The 24,909-nt window shown below is 40.6% G+C and overlaps 2 protein-coding genes across 7 annotated transcripts in view; both read right to left on the bottom strand.

Moving 5' to 3' along the window:
* nup153 (nucleoporin 153) overlaps positions 1–15,150 on the bottom strand; it is a 16,750-nt gene extending 1,600 nt beyond the window's left edge. The window contains exons 1-22 of one of the 6 annotated variants that reach the window (XM_084379478.1): positions 15,033–15,150; positions 10,890–11,109; positions 10,467–10,742; positions 9,747–9,886; positions 8,798–8,926; positions 8,407–8,523; positions 8,243–8,287; positions 7,994–8,047; positions 6,574–6,714; positions 6,405–6,457; positions 5,946–6,081; positions 5,510–5,668; positions 5,308–5,406; positions 5,123–5,207; positions 4,917–5,018; positions 4,175–4,831; positions 3,833–4,024; positions 2,521–3,471; positions 1,243–1,680; positions 903–1,124; positions 634–820; positions 1–2 (exon numbers count right to left, since the gene is read on the bottom strand). The exon at positions 1–2 is cut by the window's left edge and continues 1,600 nt beyond it. In XM_084379478.1, the coding sequence (XP_084235604.1) occupies positions 1–2; positions 634–820; positions 903–1,124; positions 1,243–1,680; positions 2,521–3,471; positions 3,833–4,024; positions 4,175–4,831; positions 4,917–5,018; positions 5,123–5,207; positions 5,308–5,406; positions 5,510–5,668; positions 5,946–6,081; positions 6,405–6,457; positions 6,574–6,714; positions 7,994–8,047; positions 8,243–8,287; positions 8,407–8,523; positions 8,798–8,926; positions 9,747–9,886; positions 10,467–10,742; positions 10,890–11,109; positions 15,033–15,110 (4,483 nt within the window). In that variant the 5' untranslated portion in view covers positions 15,111–15,150. The remainder of the gene's footprint in view (positions 3–633; positions 821–902; positions 1,125–1,242; positions 1,681–2,520; positions 3,472–3,832; positions 4,025–4,174; positions 4,832–4,916; positions 5,019–5,122; positions 5,208–5,307; positions 5,407–5,509; positions 5,669–5,945; positions 6,082–6,404; positions 6,458–6,573; positions 6,715–7,993; positions 8,048–8,242; positions 8,288–8,406; positions 8,524–8,797; positions 8,927–9,746; positions 9,887–10,466; positions 10,743–10,889; positions 11,110–15,032) is intronic. The other 5 variants (XM_084379480.1, XM_084379482.1, XM_084379481.1 and 2 more) reach the window with 5 other exon arrangements.
* A 2,521-nt stretch (positions 15,151–17,671) lies between these two features.
* Positions 17,672–24,709, bottom strand: ptdss1b (phosphatidylserine synthase 1b). The gene is made up of 13 exons (XM_084380264.1): positions 24,436–24,709; positions 23,143–23,234; positions 22,438–22,482; positions 22,193–22,317; positions 21,363–21,521; positions 20,799–20,950; positions 20,422–20,563; positions 20,087–20,199; positions 19,814–19,879; positions 18,666–18,765; positions 18,324–18,383; positions 17,875–17,953; positions 17,672–17,788 (listed from the first exon to the last, which is right to left on the bottom strand). The coding sequence occupies exons 1-13, from the start codon at positions 24,642–24,644 to the stop codon at positions 17,691–17,693; spliced, it is 1,440 nt and encodes a 479-aa protein (XP_084236390.1). The 5' UTR covers positions 24,645–24,709; the 3' UTR covers positions 17,672–17,690.
* Between the last annotated feature and the right edge of the window lie 200 nt (positions 24,710–24,909).

Here is a 24,909-nt window from a genome sequence, read left to right as displayed (position 1 = left end):
ACCTGGAAGAAGAAATGTGTTCTCATTATTAGAAGCATCAACAGAAACAGCTGTCAAACACAGATGTCAATGTTCAGACTTGATAATAATTAGGCAATATTAATGCTTTATAACAGCACAATGCACCTGAAATGTGTTTTTCAGGTTTGACGTTACATTTATTCTCAGCTACAACATTAAAACACCAATCTGTAGAACTGTATGAAAACTATTATTCTGCTATTTGACCAAAATACAGTCAAATTACACATGATGTATTTCCAACTGTTGCTGGATTTTTTTTTTAAATGTAAAGGAAATGTTGACTATTCATTGAACACCTGTAATGAAAGTACAGCTACAGTGATGAATTACTTGCGCTAAAGGCTTTTTGCCAATTAGCAAGTCTCTGGAAACTTTCAATATATTAAAAAAAAGAATAAGATCAAACATAACACATCCCCTTCTTCTTGCTTGTGTCTTTGTGGTTTATAAAGTTACAAGTGTGAATTTTAATGATCTCAGCAATCATAGAAATAAATTAGAATATAACTAAGGGAAAGCCAAGAAGAAAACTTATAATACAACAATCAGCTGGAAAGAGTGAACCATCCAGCAAAAGCAGAGATAATAATAATAATAATAATAACATACCCAATATTGAACGCAGGGGGTTGTGCAAAGTTGAATCCACCTCCAGGTGCTCCTGACTGGGGTGCGATGGAGGGGTTGGCAGCAGGGGCAGGAGAAGCTGCTCCTCCTGCTCCAAAAGTGAACACACCTGAAGAGTTGTTTGTGGCTCCGAAAGCACTCGCTCCTCCAAACTGAAAGCCTCCACCTGCTGAATACAACACACATTTACTTCCAATATAATTTCATCAACTTCAGTGATGATGATAAATATAATACCATTAGTCACCGACCTGGTGCAGAATTAGTAGGTGCCCCAAATACAGGTGTGGAGTTTGCCTGCTGTCCAAAGACAGGGGGAGCGTTAGGTTTGGCTCCGAAGGCCGGGGGCTGGGAAGGCGTGGCATTGAAAGGGGATCCGTAGGATGAGCCGAATGAAGGAGTCTGATTGGCCCCGAACCCACCAGAGGGGGCTGGGCTGAATGTAAATGGTTTGGGAGCTGCAGATGGAGCTGCTAGTGAAAAGAAAGGTTTGAAGATTGAATAGAAGGACAAAATATAAAGAAAGATTTGTTATCAAATGTAAATGTTCAAGCTTGTAACCTGTAACAACCACCATGAGCAAATACAGACCTGAGGATGAGGCAGCAGAGGGCGCTGCTGCTCCAAAGCTGAAGGACGGAGCAGCAGCAGCAGCAGCAGGAGGCGGAGCAGCAGCAGCAGCAGCAGCAGCACCAAAAATGAATGGCTGAGATGGGGCTGGGGTTGCAGTAGAGTTCAGAGGAGCAGCTGACGGGGCAGGCGGCTGGCTGTCCTGACTCTGGCCAAAGACGAAGGCTGCTTTAGCTGGAGGGGCGTCACTGGAGGTTACAGCAGGCTGACCGAATATGAAAGTGCTGGGAGCTGCAGAAGGAGCCGGAGCCTGAGTGGAGCTGCTGCTGCTGCTGCTGGTGGTGGTGGTGGTAGGGTTGCCGAACAGACTGGGGGTCGGTGTGGAGGAGGATGAGGTGGTGGAGTTTGTGGGATTACTAGCCATAAAGGAAAATGCTGGTTTTGGAGCAGCAGAAGAATCTGTCGGGGAAAACAAATAATTGATTATGATGTGCGATGAAGTGCAGTGGTTACAAGAGCAGCCCAATAATTTTACACATGAAAATGTATTGGTTACAGTGATTGCTATAAAGTCTGTGAAAACAGTTGCACAATGTCATTTTTAGCTAAGTGGGAGCTTTTTACAGCCTGAGGAAATATACATGATCATGGTTATCTTGCCTTAAACTTGGGGATTACCCATTTTAATAGTTACAAAGCTTGTAGGGTCTATAGTGAGATGCTACTGAGTTGCAGGAAAGGAAATTGTAGGATCTAGTGGTTTTGTAGTTCGACCCATACCAAGGACTTATTGTCAGGATATCTCGGCCTCTGCTGCTTCAATTTTGAACAAACTCATACGGCTCAAATTTATGGAATAAGTGCAATATAAACGAACTCTCCGAACTCTCTCAACTTTGACTAAACATCTGAGTAATCTTTAAATTGTTTATTTTGACAATAATTGAAAAGTTGGATTAATTTCTGATCTGGTTCAACTTTAAACTATTATATTTAACACAGCTGTCAAACATTTTGTGGTTCCAGCCTCTTACGCTGAAAGAATGTATTGCTTTTCTTTGTCATTTATGATAGTAAATGAAGAGTCTTTGGGTTTTAGACTATTGATTGGACAAAATAAGCACTCTGAAGACATCACTTTGCGCTTTTAGAAATTGTGATGAGCAGTTTTGTTTTTACAATTTTTTGACATAAAAAAAAAAAATCTGCAGATTAATTGATAATGAAAAAAATTGTTGATTGCAGCTCTAAATGAGAAAATTGAATACATTTAGTATCAATGTCCAAACCATCTCTCACCTGTAGCACTTTGTCCAAAGGTAAAAGATGGCTTCGGGGCCTCTGCAGCGGATGTTTCACTCTTGTCTGCTGGCTTGCCAAAGGTGAACGCAGGTGGAGGTTGTTCTGTCGGTGCACTGGGTTTTCCAAAGGAAAAGCCTCCTGAAGTGGCCAGTGCTGGTGCAGCATCTGCCTCTTTATTGGCAGCACCGAAGAGGAAAGATGACGGAGTGGAGGACGCAGTGGGTTCCTTCTTCTCCTCTGGCTTCCCAAAGGTAAACGTGGGAGCAGCTGGCTCTTTGTCGGCCTGTAAGGATCCAAACGTAGAGCCACCTTGTGGTGTTGTAGTCGCCAAAGTTGGCTCGCCCAACCTCCCGAATACAGACCCAGTGGTGGTAGTCGTGGTGGTGGTTGAGTTGGTGTTTGTTGATGTGGTGTCATTTGATGATTCCACACTGTCACTCTTGTCTTGAGAGGGTGCAGGAGGAGTGAAACTAACAGAGGATGAGGTGGTGGTAGTGCTGTCTGATGTTTTTTCTTCAGGCTTTGGCAGTCCAAAGGTGAAGCCTCCTTTAGAGGAGTTACTCTCTGTGCTAGATGATCCAGTTCCAAACATTATCCCGCCGCCGGCTCCAAACTTAAACCCAGAACCAGCCACAGTTTGGTCTGACTTTTTGTCGTCAGCAGAGGCAGTCCCAAATTTAAAGCCCTCAGTTGAGCTGCCGAATTTGAACCCTGTAGAGGCAGTAGTGTCTTTAGAAGTGGTTTCTGATGAGGAGCTTCCAAATGGCACTCCAAATTTGAATCCACCTGATGATGAAGAGGAGGACTCTGACAATGAGCCTCCAAACTTGATACCAGAGGAACTGTCTGATGTACCAAACTTGAAACCTCCAGAAGTAGAGGTAGAAGAGCCAAATGTAGAGGAGCCTGAAGTCCCACCAGCAGATGAACCAAAAGACGAACTAAAAGCTGAAGAGACATTTCAAAAAAGGTGAAAAGTGTGGATTAGGTGCAGGTTTTACTTTAGGAATTAATATCACATAAATTAACTGAGTAAACAAAAACAAGTACAAAGCACTGCATTTAAGATCATTCTACATATTCACTGAGCTCAGCAAATTGTCTTTAAAAGGTTGGTTGGAATAAAATACAACAAGAATTAAATTTACAAGCAGCCCTCTGAATGCACCATGCAGATTGCAGTCAGTCGACAAAAGCAAGCTGCCGTTTATATCAGCGACATGTCATCAATACTATATTGCCCCAATACATCAAGAGACATTTGGTCCCCAGACACTATTTGACTTGAAAGAAAGCTTGTTTTTGTTACCGTTGGGCTCTACGGTAGCTCCAGGTTTGACTGCCTGACAGGCAACACACTTTACATCAGCAGCCTTATTCTGTAGAAGACAGACATCACAATCCCAGGAACCCTCTGGCTTCTTGAAAGCGTCTCCCAACCCAAACACTGGAGCAGTGCTGACTGAAGAAGAGGCTCCTGCTAAAGCGCCTGTTGATGCTCCTAAGGATGAGAAAAGGAAAATACTTAACTAATCTCACGATTGCCTTTTAAAATATAGTTAATGGAATTCGACTTTCATGAAAAACAAAATCCATTATTCAGCATGTAGAATATCAAATACCAACATTACAATCATTTTGCTCTCATTACCTGGTTTAGTGCTTGTGCAGGCCACGCACTTTGTGTCCTCGGCCTTGTTTACTACCATACACGTATCACATTCCCAAGAACTCTCAGGGTTTTTGAACTTGTCACCAAATCCAGTGAGCCCTGTAGAAATGGGGGCTGTGGGGGTCGATACAGTCTTAACAGCTGAGAAGGCAGAAGGAAGAGTCAGTGAGGGTTTCAGCCCCGTCCCCGGTTTGGCCGTTTCGCAGGCCACACACTTTACTGCATCAGGTTTGTTTAGAACAAGACACGTATCACAATCCCAAGTTCCTGCAGGTTTGGCGAACATTGTGCCAAAACTTGTGGTGGTTGTGGTGGTGTCCGTGTTGCTGCTGCTCTCTAGCCCAGCAGAGGTGGTGGTTATAGGTTTACTGTCCATAGTTTTGGATGAGGAGGAATTGGGCTGTGGGGACATACAGCAAACACACTTAGTGTCTGATGGCTTGTTCTGGACTAAGCAGACGTCACAGCTCCAGCCTGGTGGGGCTTTGAACATATTGCCAAGCGGTGCTGAAGAAGACAGAGAGGAGGTTGTTGTGGTGGTGGTGATGGAGGAGAAGGGGGCAGTGGACTCTGTGGAGGTCTTCTGAGGAGTGTTGTCTGGGCCTGGGGAAGTCCGACCAATGGGAGAGGCAAAGCCTAAACATAACAAGTAAAGGATTAAATCAGTGAATACCATGTAGACCACAACATGCAAGAATTGTAATGAGATATTCATTCTAACCAGGTGCTTTGAGAAGATCCAGCACGCTGCCCTGCTTCAGGGTCTTGGCTGGTTTGAAGGGTCCTTCAAACTCTTCTGTGCTTTTGCCTATTGCTGGCTTCGCTGTAGACAACATCAAAACACAAACATCAAACTTGAGTTCCAGGTTTTTTTTTAGGAAATGCCAAAGACCTATCATTATGCTAAGTGTAAGAAAACTCTCTTACCTGTTGCTGCTATGGGAGTGGCCAGCTTCCCATTTGACATGGATGGACCCAACTTTGCTACAGGTGCACTAAAAATGAATCCAGCCTACAAATAGGAAAAGTAGATAGTTATTATCAATATTACCCTTGTAAATAAAGTCTGTCTCGGAATGATTGTCGATTGATTAGATGAAGTGTGTACTTACTGATGGGGAAAAGGAAGGGGGACTAGCAGCGGTTGCTTTGACAATAGGAGAGGAAAACGTAAAAGGTACACAAGGAGGTGTCGAGGCCGTTGGTGGCTCCTGGAAAAAAACCAAATCAAAGAATATTAGCAAAAAGCATCAATAAAGCTGTTAAGTACTAGCTTTGTACGATCATTGTAGCGTAACAAGACAATTGACTGACCTTGTTTGTGACTGTTTCCTTAGCAGGGGTCAAAGACGTGACATTAGGTGTGGTTCTGGCGGTGGTGAGAGGTGGAAGAGGGGAAGTGAAGCTGAAGGTAGGCAAGGCAGAGGTGCTGATGGGAAGTGAAATGGCTGGAAGGTCTGGTACCTCCACCACCTGAAGTCAGAGGACAAACAGATGCATTAGTGTGTGCTCAACTTCAAGCAACAAAGAATTTTATAAAGAGAACTTCAAACCATTAAAGACTTTCAAACTGGTGGCGAACTGAGAAAAACCCATGTTTGATATTACACATCACCTGATCTGGATTTATAACTTTTCTTTCAGCAAAAAAAAAAAAACTCAGAACACCCGTCTCTTATTCTGTTTGTGTATCCAACTGATAAGAACTGTAAAACTTAAATCTGGAGTTAGTTTTACGCCAAGCTCTCACCTCATCCTCCTCGGGGCGTTTAGAGGAAGGCCGTGCCGTGGTCCTCTCTCTCTTCATCTTGCCGCCTCCAGAGCCCACGCTGCTTGCTGCAGGTGTGCTGGACAGAGGATACGCTGGGACACTGGAACTCATTGTGCTAGTTGTCGAGGGGTAAACAGGAACAGGTATAGTAAGTAAAACAAGCTAAACAACATACAGACAGCTCAGGCGCCAACCAAAACAAAATGCCTCATGACTAGGAATGTTTAGGTCATACTGTTAGGTCTCTGTTACTTGGATGAAGTTGCTTGAAAATATTTTGTAAAATGTGCGAAAAGAAGATTTAATTATTGCTTAAACCTTACTACAGAGAGGTCTATATTAATTGTAGAAACTTCCCTTGTTACCCTAGGAAGTTATTCCCATAAATATGAAAAACATAGTAACTGGTGCCTGATTATTACAAGGACCCCGTTTTACCTTTGAGATGGACCTGGGCTTGTTTCAGGTAGTTGCGGCGATTGTCTTGTGGGCTAAAGGAATACAACAGTGACAAATTTAGCATCATGTATATATGAGACTGTTTAACTACATTTAATACAGATGAACAATATTGCGGTGTGATATAATGCAGCACTGTGTTACTGACCGTCTCTCTTGGGGTCCTGTCCAGAGGTCTGCTCAATCCCCCAGGTGTCAGAGTGGGCCTGAAGGACACGGAGCGGTTTCCTGACACTGATGCTGCAGCAGGAACCACCAGCTTCTGCACCGGTGGGAGGGAGGGATCCATCTGGATTAAAGAAAAGGTGTGACATATAAACACAACATTAGAAATCAGAAAGATCATCAGCCATCACCATGTCACTAAACTCAATTGGTGCACAAATACTATTAAAACACATGGTGGGTTATATTACTGCATAAAGGCAGCATGTTATTTCAATATAAATGAACATGACGGGAGTAGTTTATTCCTCTTAATTCAGCAAACACTAAAACCACTTTGCATAATTGTATTAGAACAAACTACACAGGCCATCTCATCAGGGTGCAGCTACATAAAGAGCAGCACAAATTCTACTTCAGGCAATTTGTTGACAATAATCATCCTTTAATTTTTGGTATTCAGCTAGACCGACATATCAGCGATAGTGTCTTACTGCAGATCAGAGGTTGCATTGACCATATATTTTCCGTCATTGATTGTTTTTAAAACAATGAAAGAAAAATCTGAAGACTGTCCATCAATTTAACAGAGTAAAACTGATAGGGCAATTTACAACAAACAACTCAGTCCGTTGGTCAAGTGGTAAGTAGACAACTTTAAGGGATCAGTATCAAGGTTGTTAATGTCATCAGAATAACTATAATAAATATGACACATTGTTATCTCAAGTATCAATACCAGTATTGGTCAGACTATATTTTGGATCCTGCCAAGGTTAAAAAAAAACAAAAAAAACCCCACTAAAAGCAACAACCGGCGGTGTGAGGCCGAGTTAGATAGTGAGCTTTCTTGTTCTGGCCCTGAAAGGGTCAATACACCATTGTTGGGGTTGACAAAGCAGCTGTCGCAGCTGGGAATGCCTGTCAGTTATTACTGAGAACAAGTTCAGTCCAGAGCTGGCACAATTTAACAATGGACTACACCAATGAACCTAATAGATCAGGGAGTCTAGCACACTTTTATTCACAAGCCCTCTAGCTTACGCACATGAATGAAAACCACACACACAGACAGAGGTGAACAGCTGTGTCTCAGCAGTGGCGAATACTGTTAACAGGTGTAAAGGAGGCCAACAGGCAACAGGACAGGAGGTGACAGGAAGACAAACCACAACAAGTGCTGCTGGCTTGTACAATGATATCCCTGTTCATATCACTAGGCCTTGGGCTAAGCTACAACCACACCGGACAGAAAACAAAAGGGATGTTTGTCTTCTTATGTGCACAGACTTAAAGTCATCCAGTGACACAGTTATTATAAAGTCAGCTACACAGTAACTCAGTTTTTGACAAGCCACACATGAGGGGATACCTTAACAATGATTTTAAAAATCTTTACTTACTCGTTTCTTTTTTGCCTGGAAATGTGAAACATCTAGATTTGTGCCGTCCATTGACTGCAAAGAAAGAAACTCGTGAAAAAGCGCCTTTTATTGTGACAAAAATTCAATAAGATGTTTTCAGGTATTGTCGACGACAGTATTTAAGGATTTTGCAGATCATCAGAGAATATTTCCATACTTTTCTTATGTTTGTTGATAATAAAATGTCTCACTGCTGGCAGTATACATAGAAATATTAAAAGTTCTTACTGCTGACAGAGGGGATGAGGCTGCTGCAGGGATTCTTCTGGCATCCTGTGGAGGAAAAATCAAAACTTGTTTTAGGTCAATAACATTATCAAACAGGAACATTACTGCCAAGTCTAACTACTGTCACAAAAGAGATAATGGTGCGTGCACGTGTGTGTACTCACAGCCAGAGGGCTTGACATGCGCTCCAATGACTGCAGGATGCGTCTGGCTGTGGCGCTGGTGACCCCACAGGGCTGAGCACCAGCAGGCTTGGCCTTGATCTGTCTCCTCACCGGGGCCTACAGATCAGATGAGCTAATTTAGTGTCCAGTTAAATTAATAATATTCACACTTCAGTTATATTCACCCCCTGATGTCAATATCAGAACTTAACAGCTCACTTATCAAAGAGTGCAGCACTCCAACAGCCAAAAAGCACAAATAGAGTAATCTTAATTGTGGTAAACCTTGGTGCTAGTTCACCACATTAATGTATTTATCTACATTTAAAATTTCTTTGGCTCTTGATAGACGGGTCTCAGATTCTAGTCTTGAAGGTTCCCTCTAGCTCACCTGGTATGGTGTTCCAGGACGACTGCGAGCGCTCCTGGCTGCAGCTGCCCCACCGTACGTGGTCTTCCCGGGGTAGAAGGGTGAATCTCCAAGCTGGCTGGAGTTTAGTACTGTGTTGTTGAATGTTGACTGGAGGACAGAGGGTTAAGTTAAAATTATATTAGGGTTAAGTTACATCACTTGTTTGTACAATGAATCAGTGGCAATCTCAAACATAAATTGTCATTTCCCCCCCCACTTTTTGTAATACATGATATAAGGGGGCTTAGATAGCTTGAATAAGTAGTCTTAAACAGTTAAACAAAACAGTGCGAGTATGACTGCAAATACATCACACAACCTTTTCAGTATTCAATAATATCCATTAATATTTCAACACATTTCCACTTAAAAAGCTAGCTGTTTTCTTATGTCTAATATTTTGATCGAAGATGTAGATATATAACCATCCAATGGGGTTTCATAAGGAAGTGATGCCTGTGATGTTTAAGTAACATTAACAACACTGGACACAGCAAGCTCAAACTTATACTGTCACTCTGAAGTTTGTTTGATCATTTTAATACTTATCTCATGTGGTAGAAATCAGAGTCAGAATGAACACTGAAGCAGACTAATTATGACTTGGCCAGACTGAGTTTTAGTGTCTGGCATGCTGCCATGCACATAAGAAGATACTGTCCAGCTGTGAGCAGAGTGACAATAATATTAATTTTCCAGATAATGCCTGTTAATAAGTTATAAATATCCCTTAGTTATTAATTATCAAAGTGGAAACTTCAGATACAAACATTTATCTACACATAAAAAACATTGGTCGGTGCAAAACTGACACACCAAAATCCAGAGCCTTGTGGCACAGAGATCTTTCAGCATTACTTTTCTTTTTTTTCTAATGTTTCAAGCTGACAGATTCTGTATCTTGATGGACAGATACACAGATACTCACATTGGAGGAAGTTCCAAAAACAGACAGGTTGAAAGCAGGCTTTTTCAGACTGGACTGGGCATGCTGATGCCCAGAGTTTGTTCTGTCCGTCTCTGGGGACCAAAGCTGGGGAAGTGATGCCGTTTTGGAAGTGGGGACATCTGACAAGAGACGAGAGTTTTAATACAACGCAAAAATGTTTCAATTATTGGCCTAGTCTCTACATTCCAAGCCTGAGCCAATCCATACATGAGAGAAATATAAATATCACCTACTCTAGTCTACCTACTGCACCACTGATAGCTGCCGTAGTAATAGATTTATCAATAACTCTTTCAAGCTAAAATCAGCAGCTTTTTCTGTTTTGTGGTTTGCCATCTGTGCGTTATTTATGCTCAAACAATTCAAAGAAAGAAACCAGATGATCACAGAGGAAATGTGAGTGTTTTCACTAATCTAAAACAACAAAGACAATAAAAAAATGTTGTTGTGTTTACACGCAAGGTAAACCAACGTCACACACTAATCTCTGGCTGTAGTTTAAACATCAATTCAATAACCTCTTGCCAGCATGGAGGGCCACAATGTGTGGAAATCGTAGATTTCACCTCAATACTGCCCACTTCTTTGTGATTTGGATAATTCAGATTATTGTGCCATTATCCCAGATTCTATACAGACCCCAAACCCCTGTCTCCACATACAAAGGAAGCACTTATTGCTCTTATTCTCCGCCTTTACCTTTTTCAGAGGCTCGGGAGGAGAAGCCGCTTGTGGTGGAGATGTTATCATCTTCATGCTGCGAGAGGTTGTCCTTGATTTCTTTGACCAAGGAGAAGCCCGTAGAAAAAGGTCCGGGGGCTGAGGAGGTGGAGGGTGGGGAAAAGAGGCTGCTGGAGGCCCCGAGGATTGGGGAGGAGGCATCCAGTGGGGGAAAGTGGAGGTGTGAGCGACTCAGAGGAGGCCGAGAAAGCACATAGTCCTGAAAGTTCAGGGATGCCCGGCTCGTTGAGGGCTCTGTGCAAGAGAAAAAAGAAGCCAGAGGTGAGCATAGAGGTACAGTTGAAGACGTAAAAGAATTGGTAGGTAAAAATCTGATAAAAGGGATATAAAATTCCCTCACTAATTTTTATGATAACCTAAGAGCCTGACTGAGTTCCTCACCTGTGTTACTGGTGCTAGGCTCTGGGGAGTCACGTCCATCAAGGGGAGGAGGTCCCTCTTCGCTGCCATTAGGAGGAGGCGGCAGCTGGCAGTTCTGGTCTGTTCCCAGTACAGCCCCACCTCCTTCAGGACCGTCTTCATTTTTAAAGTATTTCTGCAGCCAGGAGGGAACGATGCTCTTTACTGTGTCTGTCACTCGACTGATGAGGCCTGACTGCTGCTGATAAAGACATGAGAGAAGGAGAGGAAGGTGTGAAAAGAGGGATGAAATGTGAGAGAGGCAGAGACAAACGCAACTAGAAAAAATGAAGACCCATTATTTGTGGCCTAGACATTGAAATATTCCTTATCAGCAGTGAATAAAACAATGCTGCCTACAAAACAGTTTTGCGAGTTGAATGTTGTTGATTTCTTTAACACTGGGGTAAACAAATAAGATGCTGATGCTTATATTTGTGGTGTTCAAAAATATTTATTTGTTGCAAAGAAATACAGCATCATTTAAGTCCTATCAAGAGCATTTAAAACAAAATACAGCAATCAATGCTGCATTTAATTATCTGAATGAGCCTTACAGCCCCACTTGCAATGAGAAACCATTCGTCCTCCCCAGTGCAAGGCAAAACACAAGCTCAGTATGACAGAAACTGGGTCAGGCCATGTGTATGCTTCTGTGAAGCAGCAAGCGAGTGACGCTCGTCTGCACAGTACTCAGTTCTGGCATTGGATGTTCAAGTTGATAATAATGAGTCACACTTAGAGAGTAACATGTTTAAATATCGGCATTAATAGTAATGAAATATCAAGAAGCTCACTTCTATCAATTCAATAAGATGTAGCAAAATAGGGCATTTAGGGCAATTGCCAGGTCTTAACTGGATAACTGAAATATATAGGAAATCACTGAATGGGATTGCAGACCCAAGAGTTAGGCTGGCAGTTAATCTTCACAAAAGTTGTAAAAATGCACCCAAACGATGTGCCTTCAGCAAATTTGCTCCGGGCGTTGAGAGGGGCCGGAATCATATAGTAACTCAAGGAACAATACACGATGCGTTGCCCACGATAATGATAGTATCACGATACAGTGATTCTGTAAAAATTAATACATTGCAAGATGATTATCTAATGATAAATCACTACAAAATACCCCTAAAAAGGCAAAGTGCAGGAATTGTGTATTTATTCCCTCATTGTGGTGTCAGTTTCACAGAATATGGCACTTAAGATGACACAACATATAAAAAATGCAGAGTTATAGCTTACTGCCTTCTAATCACACACAGACTGTAACTTGTCCATGTTCACATATGCCATTATTCCAATATACTATATATATTTTATAAAAATATCAATATTTGGCACCAGCATATTGATAATCGTGTCTCAAGCGAAGCAACATTATATATTGCTGTATCAATATTTTGTCCCCCCTCCTGTTCGTTGAATACGCCAGCATTAAATGGTTAATGACTGAAGATCAGTCTCATGAATGATGTCCCCACCGGATGGAGCAGTTTTTGAGTTGCAGTAGGAGAGGAAGACCAGGCCAATTTTGGTTTCCTCCCTGAGAGAATGAGACATTTTTCCATCGATTTTTATTCTCTTGAAATTATTTCTTTGGCTCTCAGAGGCAGTAGAAAGAAAGGTTAAGAAAAAATGGCTGGATAGCAGGTGCATCACTTCATGTACACGTCGTCCAACCCGTGGTAGCTTCCAGCTCCTGATAAGCACCCCTGTGCCTCTTGCTTTCTGCTTATCTATAAAATACACCTGGGGCCCACTCTGCACTTTAACCCATGTGCAAATACATACAACTTTAACCAGTCAAGAGCAAGTGTCATAATAACCACCACAGTGACAGTTTGTTTAGCACCACATAAGCTATTGTTATAAGGATTTAAGGGTGCCGCCTTTGTGTCGGTCATGGACAGGGCCATGTGACTAATTGACTCCTGGTCGACTGCCACTGCTCTATCTGGAAGCTATGACATCGAACTGAATCTGTGATTTTGATTGCATATGCCAGTTCATGAGTAGATCAGTGCATCTAGCGTTATTCACAAGATGTGAATAAATTTGATGTATCACTTACGCATATTAAGAATAGTGGGTTGGCTGTATTATTACATTTATGTCATGCGAAGAGGCAAGTATTGACGAGAAATATTTTTTACAACCTGCAAACAATCCCACACGTTGTGAGGTGAATCAAGACAGTGATGGTGCAAACATTACATGTTAAATCATGCTCCCTTTGCCTTCTAACCTGCAGCATTGTGTAAACTGAGCTATTAAAGAAAAGCTAATCCCATCTTTTAAAGACAGCTGTACACAAGATTTGGATAATCATTGTTTTAGGCCAACTTTAGTCCAGACACATTTGTATGGACTTGAAACATTTCTATGTTACTTGCCATGTAGTCAAATATATGAGACTCTCATACGGCCTCACTGAGGCACTACTGAACTTACATTTGCATTTATTCAAAGTTAACATTACAAGTGTGTTAGTCAGTTATTGTATTATTGTATTGTTGTTGGCATGCATGCGCCATTCCAGACATTCTCTCTTCATTTCAACATTCACACATTTATCCATAGAAATAACATAGGAGGTTACAACAATTGGGTTATTGATGAAGTTGGACATGAGATAAAGAACTTTAGTATGATAGCATTTTAAAGAGAAATTACATTGACTATACTGTGTACACAGGCTGAACTACAACAAGCCATTCTGAACCTAATGTTCACTCAGTTTATTAAGTAAACTCAATAAACTGTTAAATGAGTTAATTAGGTTGACCTGAGGTGCACTAAATTATAATGTCAAATTTTGAACAAACAATTATAGAGATGTGCTGATTCACCTTGACACTCATTTTCCTATCAATGAAAGTAGACCAAAGAATGTGACATGTCAAAAGTATATCTGACAGACTTGAACTAGTATCATAAGTTTGTTTAAATCACCATGTAATCACTACACAACTGTATAGATTCTTATAAGCTTATTGGTAATTTTTTGCTAGGGTAAATTGTATATAATACAAAGTGTGTTCACACAAATGTGGACAACTAATGTCAGCGATAAACAATGACTATTAATCAATACATCTGATTAAATAGGTTTAGCTTTTGAAATGACAAATGAGTGTAAGTACTAAAGTTTGACTGGTCACAATGATAGGCTGGTTGTATAACCATCAATATTGAGACAGTTGTTAAAGAAACTCGTTGGCATACTTTTTAAAGCATGATTTTCTGTTTAGGTACCTCTCCAATCAGATAACACCAGGGTAGGCTGACATTCATATAAACAAACTCATTTGTGGTTCACTTGAATAGACTGGCATAATAAGCCAATTCATCTGACATGCATCACGACACGTCTTGTCCACTTTTCTCTTTATAGAATGGATTTAAAACATCCATCCATTGATGTCCAGCCGGTAAGTAAATCATCCACCAAGGCAACCATGTGGGTTCCCAATGCTTCCTGCGCAATACAACTGGCTGAGATTTGGCTAACGTTAGCTAGCATCTGATCCTAAATGATTCCCGGCAGGCCACGAAAGCAATCTTAAAATTTAACTACACGGAAGGCGACTACACATATCTGAGCACAGACGCAATTTAGAGGCAAACGATCATGTCACTTCCACCGGCGACGGTGCGATGACTCCAAACTTAGGAACGGAAGACAACAATGCGTTGCTCGCCAGTGCTAGCCTGCTAGCAAGCATTAGCTACATCGGCTAATACTTAGAATTCTACTTCCTTGCTCTCCGCTAACTAGCTAACAGCTAAGAACTTACTAATGAGCTGATGTTGGTTATCTCAACGTGTCATGTGTGCATTTACACTTTACCAAATACTGGTTAACTAGTCTAAACGACTCGCTGTGTCCTGAATTGACCTGTCATGCCCGTCTGATTTTGCTAAGTTACATATAAGCCAGCTTGCTAGTTCATTAGCATTTCGTGGACATGCTAGCAGCGCGTGGAGGCCACGAGCGCTAACGGCAGGCCATAAAATGTCTCCAACAAAACAATAACAAGAGCTAAGACTTAGTGGCACTGCAGTCAACGTAACGTCCCCGGCACAAGCTTTTAACACGAAAACTTTCGCTCAATTTACCTGTTTACTCTTGGCGTAAGGTTTAGAGGCGATGTGATATCTCCTGCTTCTAATTTTCCCTCCACCCGTGGCCGCCATGGCTCTTTCGTCTGAGTGTCTATCGGTGTTTCGGCGCCGGATAGCTGTCATCCAGCACAGCGGCCACTCACAGAGGAATTATGGGAAATGTAGTAGCTGAGCATAACAAAGAGGTAGGTTTGACAGGACTTTTGACCACATGGCTGAAAATTGTAGTAAAAAAATAATCATCTGTCATTGATAATTAGAAGAAGAAGTAAAATCCAAGCAAAAATGTCAAACATGCTCATTTTTATGTTTTTCCTTTGTAACATGAAATTAAATGACTTTGGTTTTAGATTAAGAGAACAAGACATGACCTCTAGCTCAATATTTTCTGCTGTTTGATAGATCAAACAATGTATTCATTAGAAAATAGTTAGATGGAACAATAATAGAAATAATCATTAGTTGCAGCATTATTTTTTGTTTCTATTCACTGTAATTATTAGACCTCTGGTGAATCACTAAATCAGAGGGTATAATGCAGATATACTTTAAGTCAAAGAGGTCATTGTGGTAATTTGTATAATTTTATTATATATTTTTTTATCCATCCAATATTTGTTCTGTTATACTGAAGATGTGAAACAGAAATCACTATGAAATGAAAGTGAGTCACGTGTCGATGTGGTAATTCAATTATTTTAGCTACTGACAACATCTCAAGGACAAGGAGACAACAAAAAATCTTCAAGAGTGGACACAATGAATAAACAAATCAATGATATATGATTATTTAATTATGTGTAAAAAAAACAAAACAAACAAACCCACCCATATAAAGTCATAAATCAGTTAGACCAAGCAGTGCATTGGATGTCACAATTAACAAACTTGAAACCTTTTATATTAAATACAGTTTGGTCTTTAGCATTGTAGATGATCAAAAGACTGGAATCAGTGAGGAAGGCTAGTGCTGAAAAAGGTTTCATCAATACAAATTCAATCAAGCAAACGTGTTCAAACACTCACACTAAATATGAAACTATACTGCATCATTCAACAATATTAAAAACAGCTTATGTGGACCAGCGACTGTATTGTATTAACTTCACATTTCATTCATTAAGATCACAAAAAACTTTGATCATTTCACACACACGTGATTATCCTCTGCTATTGAATGTCACCACAGTGCTATTGCATTGAATGTCACAGTATTCTCAGTCAGCACACTTCTCACACACACACCGTTCACTTCTGTCTGTAATCACAAACACACGCAAACATTACAAAAATGACACACATCTCAACAGTTTCAATAACCACGCTTCTGAAATCTAAAAAAAGGTTAGTATAGCATGTTAAGGCTACATTTGGTTCAGTAACTCTTGGCTGCTCTTCTCATTTGAAGTACATAAAAACATCTTTCCTGATGATGCAATTTCGATTGAAAAGCTGTACTGTAAATACCAGTACTGTACTGTATCCTAACTAAGTGTAAATGTGGTCACTTTTGGCAATTATTATACAGATACAAATATTTTAAGTCAACAAATTATTATCAATTCAATTGATTTACAAACAACAATAATTGTAATCTTAAATTATGTAGTAAGGGTAGTAAAATTAGCACACAGAAATATTCATAAAAAGTGGTTAAGTGCAAAAAAGTGCCTGTACTCAGAGTCTTGGTCTGCAAACCTGACCACTCTAATAAAGTTGCTACACCCCTAACCAGACACACCTGTCCCATATTACAAAGAGTCAAACATCATTCAGTAGTTTAAGCTAGAAAAGCTGGGTGTAGGACGATGCTGAGGTTAGCGTGCTAGTTTGTACAGTGCAAATAAAGCAATCTCTTCTTACAAAATCCAGGAAATAGTCCTTGATTATTTAAGTCTATTTTAAATTCTTTGATATTAAACTGGCAATAGACAATTTTTTTGCTTTAACTTGTCATTCTGGAGTAAATACCAATGTCACCATCCTCGTATAGATTGGTTCCCTATAAACCCTGCTTTCAGTATGCTACTCGGTCTGCCACCGGGCTCACAAAAAATGCAGGATGAATTACGCTGTAAAGAAAGTGTCTGCCATTGTGCAACCAAAATAGGAAGAGACATTGTTTTTCTTGTATCACTATACCCAGGTAACAGTGGAAGAACTGTGAAAACTCTACTCTACTCTAAAACACCCACTGATGTAAGAGACAAAGAAGGTGAAGAGGGAGAGTGATAGAAACTGAGGTAAAATAAAAGTAAACGGACGGGCATTCACTTGATGGAGAGCGCTCCAGTGTTGTGTCAAAGTCTGTTTGCTAACGCTGTCTTTTCAACAGCGGTGCCACCAGTAATACCACATGGAAACACTATGAGGGGGAATTTAAAAAAGGGGTCTCATTCCACTTTAAATAGATAGCCACTTCTGTCCTCATGCAAAATTAAAGATCTGCTACTACCCCAGTCGAAGCTAAGTTAAAATAACATAATGCGACTTTGTTTTAAAGTCTTATTTCTGCCCCCTAGGATTTATAAGACCCTTGATGAAACCATTAATTATTCAATAAATTTAAGTGCATAGTGTATTCCCCTTGTTGGATGCTTTCTCGAGAGAATCCTTCACCCTTTCACAGACAATACAAGTACTCCGAGTTGTTTATTGTCTCTTTCCTCCATGGCCATTCATAAATCTGTTCTTCCCAGAAGCTCTCCTCCGTTTTGTTGGTTGTAAACTTCTCAAGGAATCCCTCTGAGCTATGAAGGAAAATGACGTCACTATGTTAAATATTTAGGATGAAGTTTACAGGAGATGTTACCAGTGTTCCTGTTATGAGACTGACCTGTAACGCCATCTTGAACAAAAGCACATGAGTTGACAACGATGCTGTCATCATAGTCCTCACTTTCCACATTGGTTCTCTGTACGCAGAAGGATGCACAGAGTGATATAAGTGGTATTTCTGACCAGTTATAAAAAGATGCAAAGCTCTTAAGAGTATTGACGCATTAAGCTTAAAATCGCTGTTTCACATGTTAAAGCAGGAAAATCATAGGTGTAACTTGTTAAATAATGACAGCTGAATTTAATTTAGCTGCTTTAATTTCAAGGTTCTGGTATTGTGCATGCTAGGTCACGGTCATGGCTTACTGGGACACTTGAATAGTAACACCTGTGCTTTTCCTACCATGATGACTATGAGACTTTCAGCTGGTGCTAAGTTGCTCTTAAAACATTTTGTAAACTAATACTTAAAAATGCAATAAAAGGAGAACCAAAACAATGTCTCACCTTAATTTTGCTTTGCTCATACCACATCATCCCATATAAACAGAGAAGTGTGATGAGTGCCTGAAATGTAAAAGAGGATGCAAAAAAGGCTGGTTAAACACTATGTATGCCCACACTTGCTTTGCATATGAAGACAAAGGCAAACAAGGCACTACCCTTGGAAAGAAACATGTGCCTGTTCACCTTGAGCAGTTGTATAAAGACTGCCTCATGAGTGCATGGCCAAACATACTACAATAGGTGGCAAAAGAGCCGATGCATCACATCAAATTTTTGTAGGTCAGTGACTGAGTATATTGGTCGGACTTATCAGAAATAATTAGCAGACATGTCTTTTCTTACCAGACAGAGCAGCCACATGAGTACATAGCGAATTTGTGTCTTGGAAAATAAGTCGTGACCGAATTTCACACAAGCGAGTGCCTCCAGGAAAGCAATGGCCCTGAAGGGAAGTATAAGAGCATTAGATTAATGGTGTTTAATCACAGGTTTTTATACTTAACAATGGCCCCCTCTCTTGGCAATGTCATTTCACTGCAATGGAGCTTCTCTGTGGATACATAACACTTGTGGCATCTGAGTACAAATGCATGTGCTCTGTATTACTGTTCTCTAGTCATTCAAACCCATCACAATATTCACTCAACATACTGCTGTGGGAAACTTTTTCACTTTAAAAGGTTACACTGCATGGGTAAACCTCAGACAAGAGAGCGGGCTCGTATTTCATGCATACAGAGAGAGGGTCTGTCTCGTTGCTATGGAAACTAGAGCAGACTGAGGGCATTAGCAGCTTTGTGTCTGAGATGAGGTCAATAACTATGTAACGTTATGAATTTCATTTCCGTTTTATAAAGCTGAATTTCAATAAGCCTCTCTAAAAGCAAACATTCCAGTCTAAATTAAAACTAAAACTAAAATTAAGTTGATATTTAGACGAAAAACTTGCAGGCTAATAAAATAGCTGATGGTCAAGACAACAGTGATCTGAGAGGGGACTGCTGTTAGTTTAGCCGAGCTGTCGTCACGTGTGGGAAGCTTCCATTAAATGTTACGTCGTACTTGTGCAAGACTTTGATTGGTTGTCATATTTGAATTTAAAACATCCCTCGCCCAGCCTGCCAATCATTTCAAACAGGAGTAGATCAGTAACACGTGACACTGTTGATTCATAGCACAGTCTTTAAGCTTGCTTTATGATTTGTCTGATGAAAAACAGAGATAGCCAACCAGCCTTCGTTGTGATACAAGCCGACAAATTCAGAGAAAACCTACCAGACTCTGGACAAAGGTCAAGACTACGGCTATTAATGCTAAACCCACAATGGTGCTATTTTACTGACAGGCGGATACAAGCAAATTAGTAAAACAGAAATGTAGTAAAGGTAAAACTGAAAATGTTGCAATAGCCCTTGCAAGAATTCCTACTTTAATGCAGCTTCCAAATTTGTTTCTAGACCAGTGGAAAGCACAGGGCAAAACATACTTACCCAAATACCCAGCATTGCGTGCCAACTCGTTTACACTGGGTGTCTGTCAGGTATGCATAATATTGTCTGAAAGAGGTTAAAGAAAATAAAAAAATGTGTCCTCAGTCAAGAACAAAGTAAAATATAAAGGAAGCATCTGAAACAACCACCTTAAAAACAATTTGTAATGCCAGAATTTAAATGCTATGTTATAATAAAAGGTAGTATTTATTTCAGGTATTTTTTAGATCCAGCAAATCACATTTATTGTTGAAGTGTAAAGATTGGACATACCTAACAGTGGGCGCAGTGATGACTCCAACAAGGAGGATACGACACCAGCTGAGAGGGTGAGACGCCTGGAAGACGAAGATGTGCTTGAGAAAGAACGTGTTCAGCTCTGTCAGCTGTGAAGATAAAAGATGTAAGACGGATGAGATTTTTTTATAGAATTCCTTGTGATGTGTTGTATATTTGTTGATCAGTGTAATTAGCAGGATTATGAAGAGAAGGGGACACCTTTTGATTCATTAAAAAAGATAATCAACAGATTCATTAATAGGGGATATAATTGTTAGTTACCGCCCTGTTACTTTTTAGGAGTATTTCTGAGTCAAAGAGTACAGTACCTGCCACAGGATCATGAAGAGATAAATGCCTGCTAGCCTCTGGAAGGAGGACTTCGGGTCAAACCAGCGCACATATGTCCAGCTGGCTGGGGTGAACTGGAGCACGGCTCGCTTTATCTTCCCTGTAGTGCTGTGGATTTCCCTGAAAAGAACATGTGCACATTAAAAGTACTGCGTTCAGTTACATACCAACAATAAATTATGTGACTCTAATGAGAGTCTGCCAATACGACCTGTTTTTATAGATATATCAAAGAAAAAACATTAAAAAAAGACTTCTGACTAAGGACCTTTGAATAATTCCTACTGAAGTACTGAAATTCAGAAATAAATGTACAGAAGAAAGAGTAAGTGGAAAAAATATAAGCTTCACTGACTTGATGCTGGCCCAGCGGTAGGTCCTCATCTCCAAAAACCGACAGGCGGTCATCCCTAGCCAGATGCCTCCTCCATTACACAGCAGTATGTCAAGTATCACCTGATCCCACCAGCACTCCGCAAAGTTTGGCAGCAGGTGCATGAAGAACAGCTGTGAAAATAAAATTAATTCATGTGGTGAAACAGATTTTTTCAATCAAGGGGCAACATTTGTTAGTTTGTTGTGAAGGATCTGTGACGCAGTCGATTCTGTGATGAGTAAATCTGGTATAAGGCTGAGTCCTGTAATCTAATCCCTCCAGTCGACGAGTGGCAACAGTCAAGGCAACACGCTTGTTATGTGCAGAAACTCCTGCTCATACTGCTGCTTTGTTATGATGAGTTACGCCCAAACAAACACTCCTTGTTGACTGCACAGACAGAGCTGAGGCCAAGTTCGAAATAATGACTTTACTTGAATGAGCATGAATTTCTGTGGAGCTCCTTAGACTGTTGCGATTCACGTAACATATTTCAGCATGTGCAGATCAAGACTGGCCCCATCTTGAAAACATAAACGCTACCTCAGTTAGTTCCCAGGTGATGCTGATGGTCCAACAGAGGCCGTAGCTGCGGATGAGCAGCGCCTTCATGGCCCAGCCTGCAAAGTGGCCAAATGCAAAGATGTCGAAGTGGCTCATGATCCGCTCCCATGTTATCACTGTACAGTTTACAGCATATTCCTGGTAAGGTAATGTAAGGAAAGGTGACTGAATTAGAAGAAACACAATGACAAACAATCAAGAGCTGAATGTGTCTTCATCTTAAATAAACTGTATTCTGTAAACTGACATGACATCAGAAAATCATGTTTTTCTTCTAATAATCATGATCTTTTTATTTCAAATCGATCTAGATCTAGATATCTGATCTATTCAGAGATGTAGAGCATAAATTGATAATTATGATATGAATTTTATAATGAATTATTGTGCGATTATCTGCAAATCCATCTTAAGAAATCAAGTAAAGAGAATAGGGCTGCACTGATAAGTCAATTGAAAGAAAATTAGTTGCCAACTAACGGTTTTGGACTGTTGGTTAGTCAAAAAAAAGCACTTTGAAAGTGTTATTTTGAGCTCTGGGGTATTGTGATGAGCATTTTTAACAGCTTTTTTGACAATCTGTAGACTAAATGATTCATTGATTCATTGTGAAAATAAGATAGTAATAAGAAGTAGATAAATCAACAGTGGAAATAATTGTTAGTTGCCCTATCTGGAAATATGAAACTATCCTTCCATTCTTTCTAACATATTCCAACATCCAATATACTGTAGTACTGTATAGTATTAAATGTGCTATGAACTTGCTCTGACAGTTCGGATGAGAAGGTTTTCAAAACCATCCTTACCATGATATCTGCTTCCCGCGTGGCATTGCGCAGGTTGGGGTCCACCCAGTACATCAGTAACTTCACCTGGTCCCAGTTGAGGAAGATGAGGAAGACGAGAAACAGGAAGTACATAACACTGAGACCTACCCAGGACAGGAGAAAGTGAGTGAGGATTAAGAAAAACCGAAACTGGATTCAAGCAGTAAAAATAGGTGAATGTGAATGATGTAAAGTGAGTGAGACGGATGTGGGCAAACACTCACCAAACACCACTCGCCATATTGCAGGGTGAGGCCTGGTAAAAGGACCTGATGTAGAGAGCATCATATGGGTGTGTGAGTTTTGGAAAGTTTGCACTATTCATAAGGACAGTTAGCAACAACATCTCATGATTTTCCAGTGGATGCCCAGTTAGCTTTCTTTGTACGACTACCTGTCGTCACATAAGTTCAATACTTGACAACTGTGATATCTCCATGACAACTCAGCAAGATCTCTCAATGGAAGAAGACCATAAGTTGTGGTTGAAAGCTCCAGAAAAACATACTAATTGGACCTTGAGTTAAGTTTTTTGTCAAACTACTGTGTCAGATGACAGGAATGAACTTTCACACTGAATCAGGAAAGATGTTTAGAGTTGAAGTTTGTCTCTTTCGCTGATTAATGTCCCTCATGTTTTCAAAATGCTTGATTCCCTCAACCAAACCCACCAAATATTCAATTTACTATGACATAAAATACAGAAAATTGGGAAATAATCACATTTAAGAAGCTGGAAGAAGAGAATATTTTGTGTTTTTGCTTGAGAAAATACTTAAACTAATAACTAATCATCAAAATTGTTAGCCCATTTACCTCCATTGACTGATTGTTTCAGAACCTTATTGGACAATACAAGAGAATAACAGGGCAGGGACTTAAATAACATTTAATGAATGAGCCAATGTAAGTTTATTTACATAGCTTACCATTAGGAAAAGCCAGGACACTGATGACCAAGAAGAAGGACACCACCACTACCAGACCGACTCGGAGGTTGTTGTCAGAGTTCTCATCATCCCTGTAACAATACAGTACCACACATTAACAAAGGGAAGCTTATGTCCCCACAAATAAAGCACTGTGAATATTACATTCAGTTTAGGTGGGTCGTTGGTCAAACTGGCCTTCATGTGGGTTTCTAAGGCTAGGTGAGCCCAGGTGTGAATGGCTGTTCACCTGTCTGGGGAGAGAACTCAGTACAGCATTGTAGGTGGGTGATAAGTCATGTCTTAGGCCACCTCCTCCCCGGTCGTTCCAGTTTGACATAGATGGATTCCTTTACTCATCTATCAAACCATCTGTCTTCTCTGGTCAAGATGTTTAGATTGTTGTCCTCAAAGTAACTGGACAGCCGAGTCTTGACCTGAGGAGTTGGCCCTCCTGTGTTGTGCCATTCGTTTATGGAGTGGTTGTTTTGTTTCCCCAGTGTACAAATCTGTGCATTCCTGGCTGCATTGAACAGCATAAACTACATTACTCTTATTATGCCTGGGTGTTTTGTCCTTAGAATGGACAAGTTTCTGCCTCAGTGTGTTGGTAGGTTTAAAGTGAACCAGGATATGATGTTTATTAAAGATCCTCCCGAGTTTGAAACTCAGGAGGATCAATACTCTGCTCTCCACTTACATCTGATGGAGAAACATCATTCCTTTGAGGACAACAATGTAAATATCTTGGCCAGAGAAGACGGATGGTTTTTGAAAGAGGAGTAAAGGAATCCATCTATGTCAAACTGGAACAACCGTCTTTGAACAGAGGAGGTGGCCTAAGACATTACTCACCACCCACCTACAATGCAGTACTGAGTTCTCTCCCCAGACAGGTGAACAGCCATTCACACCTGGGCTCACCTAGCCTTAGAAACCCACATGAAGGCATTGACATGAAGGGTCAACGACCCACATTGTCCTTAACGACTCTGTAATGACACTCCCACACATAGTTTAAAAGCCAGCCAACTTCCCTCCAGTTAGTTAGACCTGAAGAAGCCTCTTGGGTGAGAGGTGAAACGTCTTCAAGAAACTGAAGTCCAGTTGCCTACAATACAGCACCTAGATTTACCATGACCTGTATGACTGAGAACCTTCATCGACATTACATTCAGTGACAGACAGCTAGACAAAATATTGAACAAGAATGGTCCTGTACTCGTATCTTTTGAAACATTAAAAAAACAGCACTTGACGTAATAATAGTTCAACTTTCAAGCTGTAGTTTACCTGGTAAACGCAAAGTACATGATGCTGAGCACAGTAGCTGTGAGGAGTGTGATGGTGTGTGGCTTATAGAAGAAGTCAATGCAGATATCGTCCACTTGTTGCTCGTTTATCATTCGGAAATGTAACCCATAGTTGACTTCATCCTTCCGAGGTGTTCGGGGAGGTGTCGCGGTGGCTGCCATGTCGCTGTTGTGGGCTACTTTCCGCATTTTTAGTGTTGAATATGGACGGCTTGAGCTAGAAACTGTAAAAGCAGAAAGACAGGGTGATGCGAAGAAAGCCCCTCAACAAGAAACTCTGAAGACGAGCTGAACCATACAGCTAATGGGGGTGTTTGGACGTGAAACTACGTCTTCTAGTGTTCACGAAAACAAATAGTATGAACCGGATATACAACAATTAAATTAAACTTCTAAATATTGCCATCTCGTGTAATTAAATCCAGCTATCTCTGTTGTCTATTCCCATGAGTAT

Source organism: Pagrus pagrus (genome assembly GCF_965226575.1).
Source record: "Pagrus pagrus genome assembly, chromosome: 17".
NCBI lineage: Eukaryota > Metazoa > Chordata > Actinopteri > Spariformes > Sparidae > Pagrus > Pagrus pagrus.
This window is presented reverse-complemented; position numbering and strand designations above follow the sequence as displayed.

Coding starts and splice junctions, on each gene's coding strand:
- ptdss1b (XM_084380264.1), bottom strand. CDS start 24,644: ATGCGGAAAGTAGCCCACAACAGCGACATGGCAGCCACCGCGACACCT. Junction 23,235..24,435: donor ATGTACTTTGCGTTTACCAG/GTAAACTACAGC, acceptor GTATTGTTACAG/GGATGATGAGAACTCTGACA. Junction 20,200..20,421: donor TCTTCATGATCCTGTGGCAG/GTACTGTACTCT, acceptor TTATCTTCACAG/CTGACAGAGCTGAACACGTT.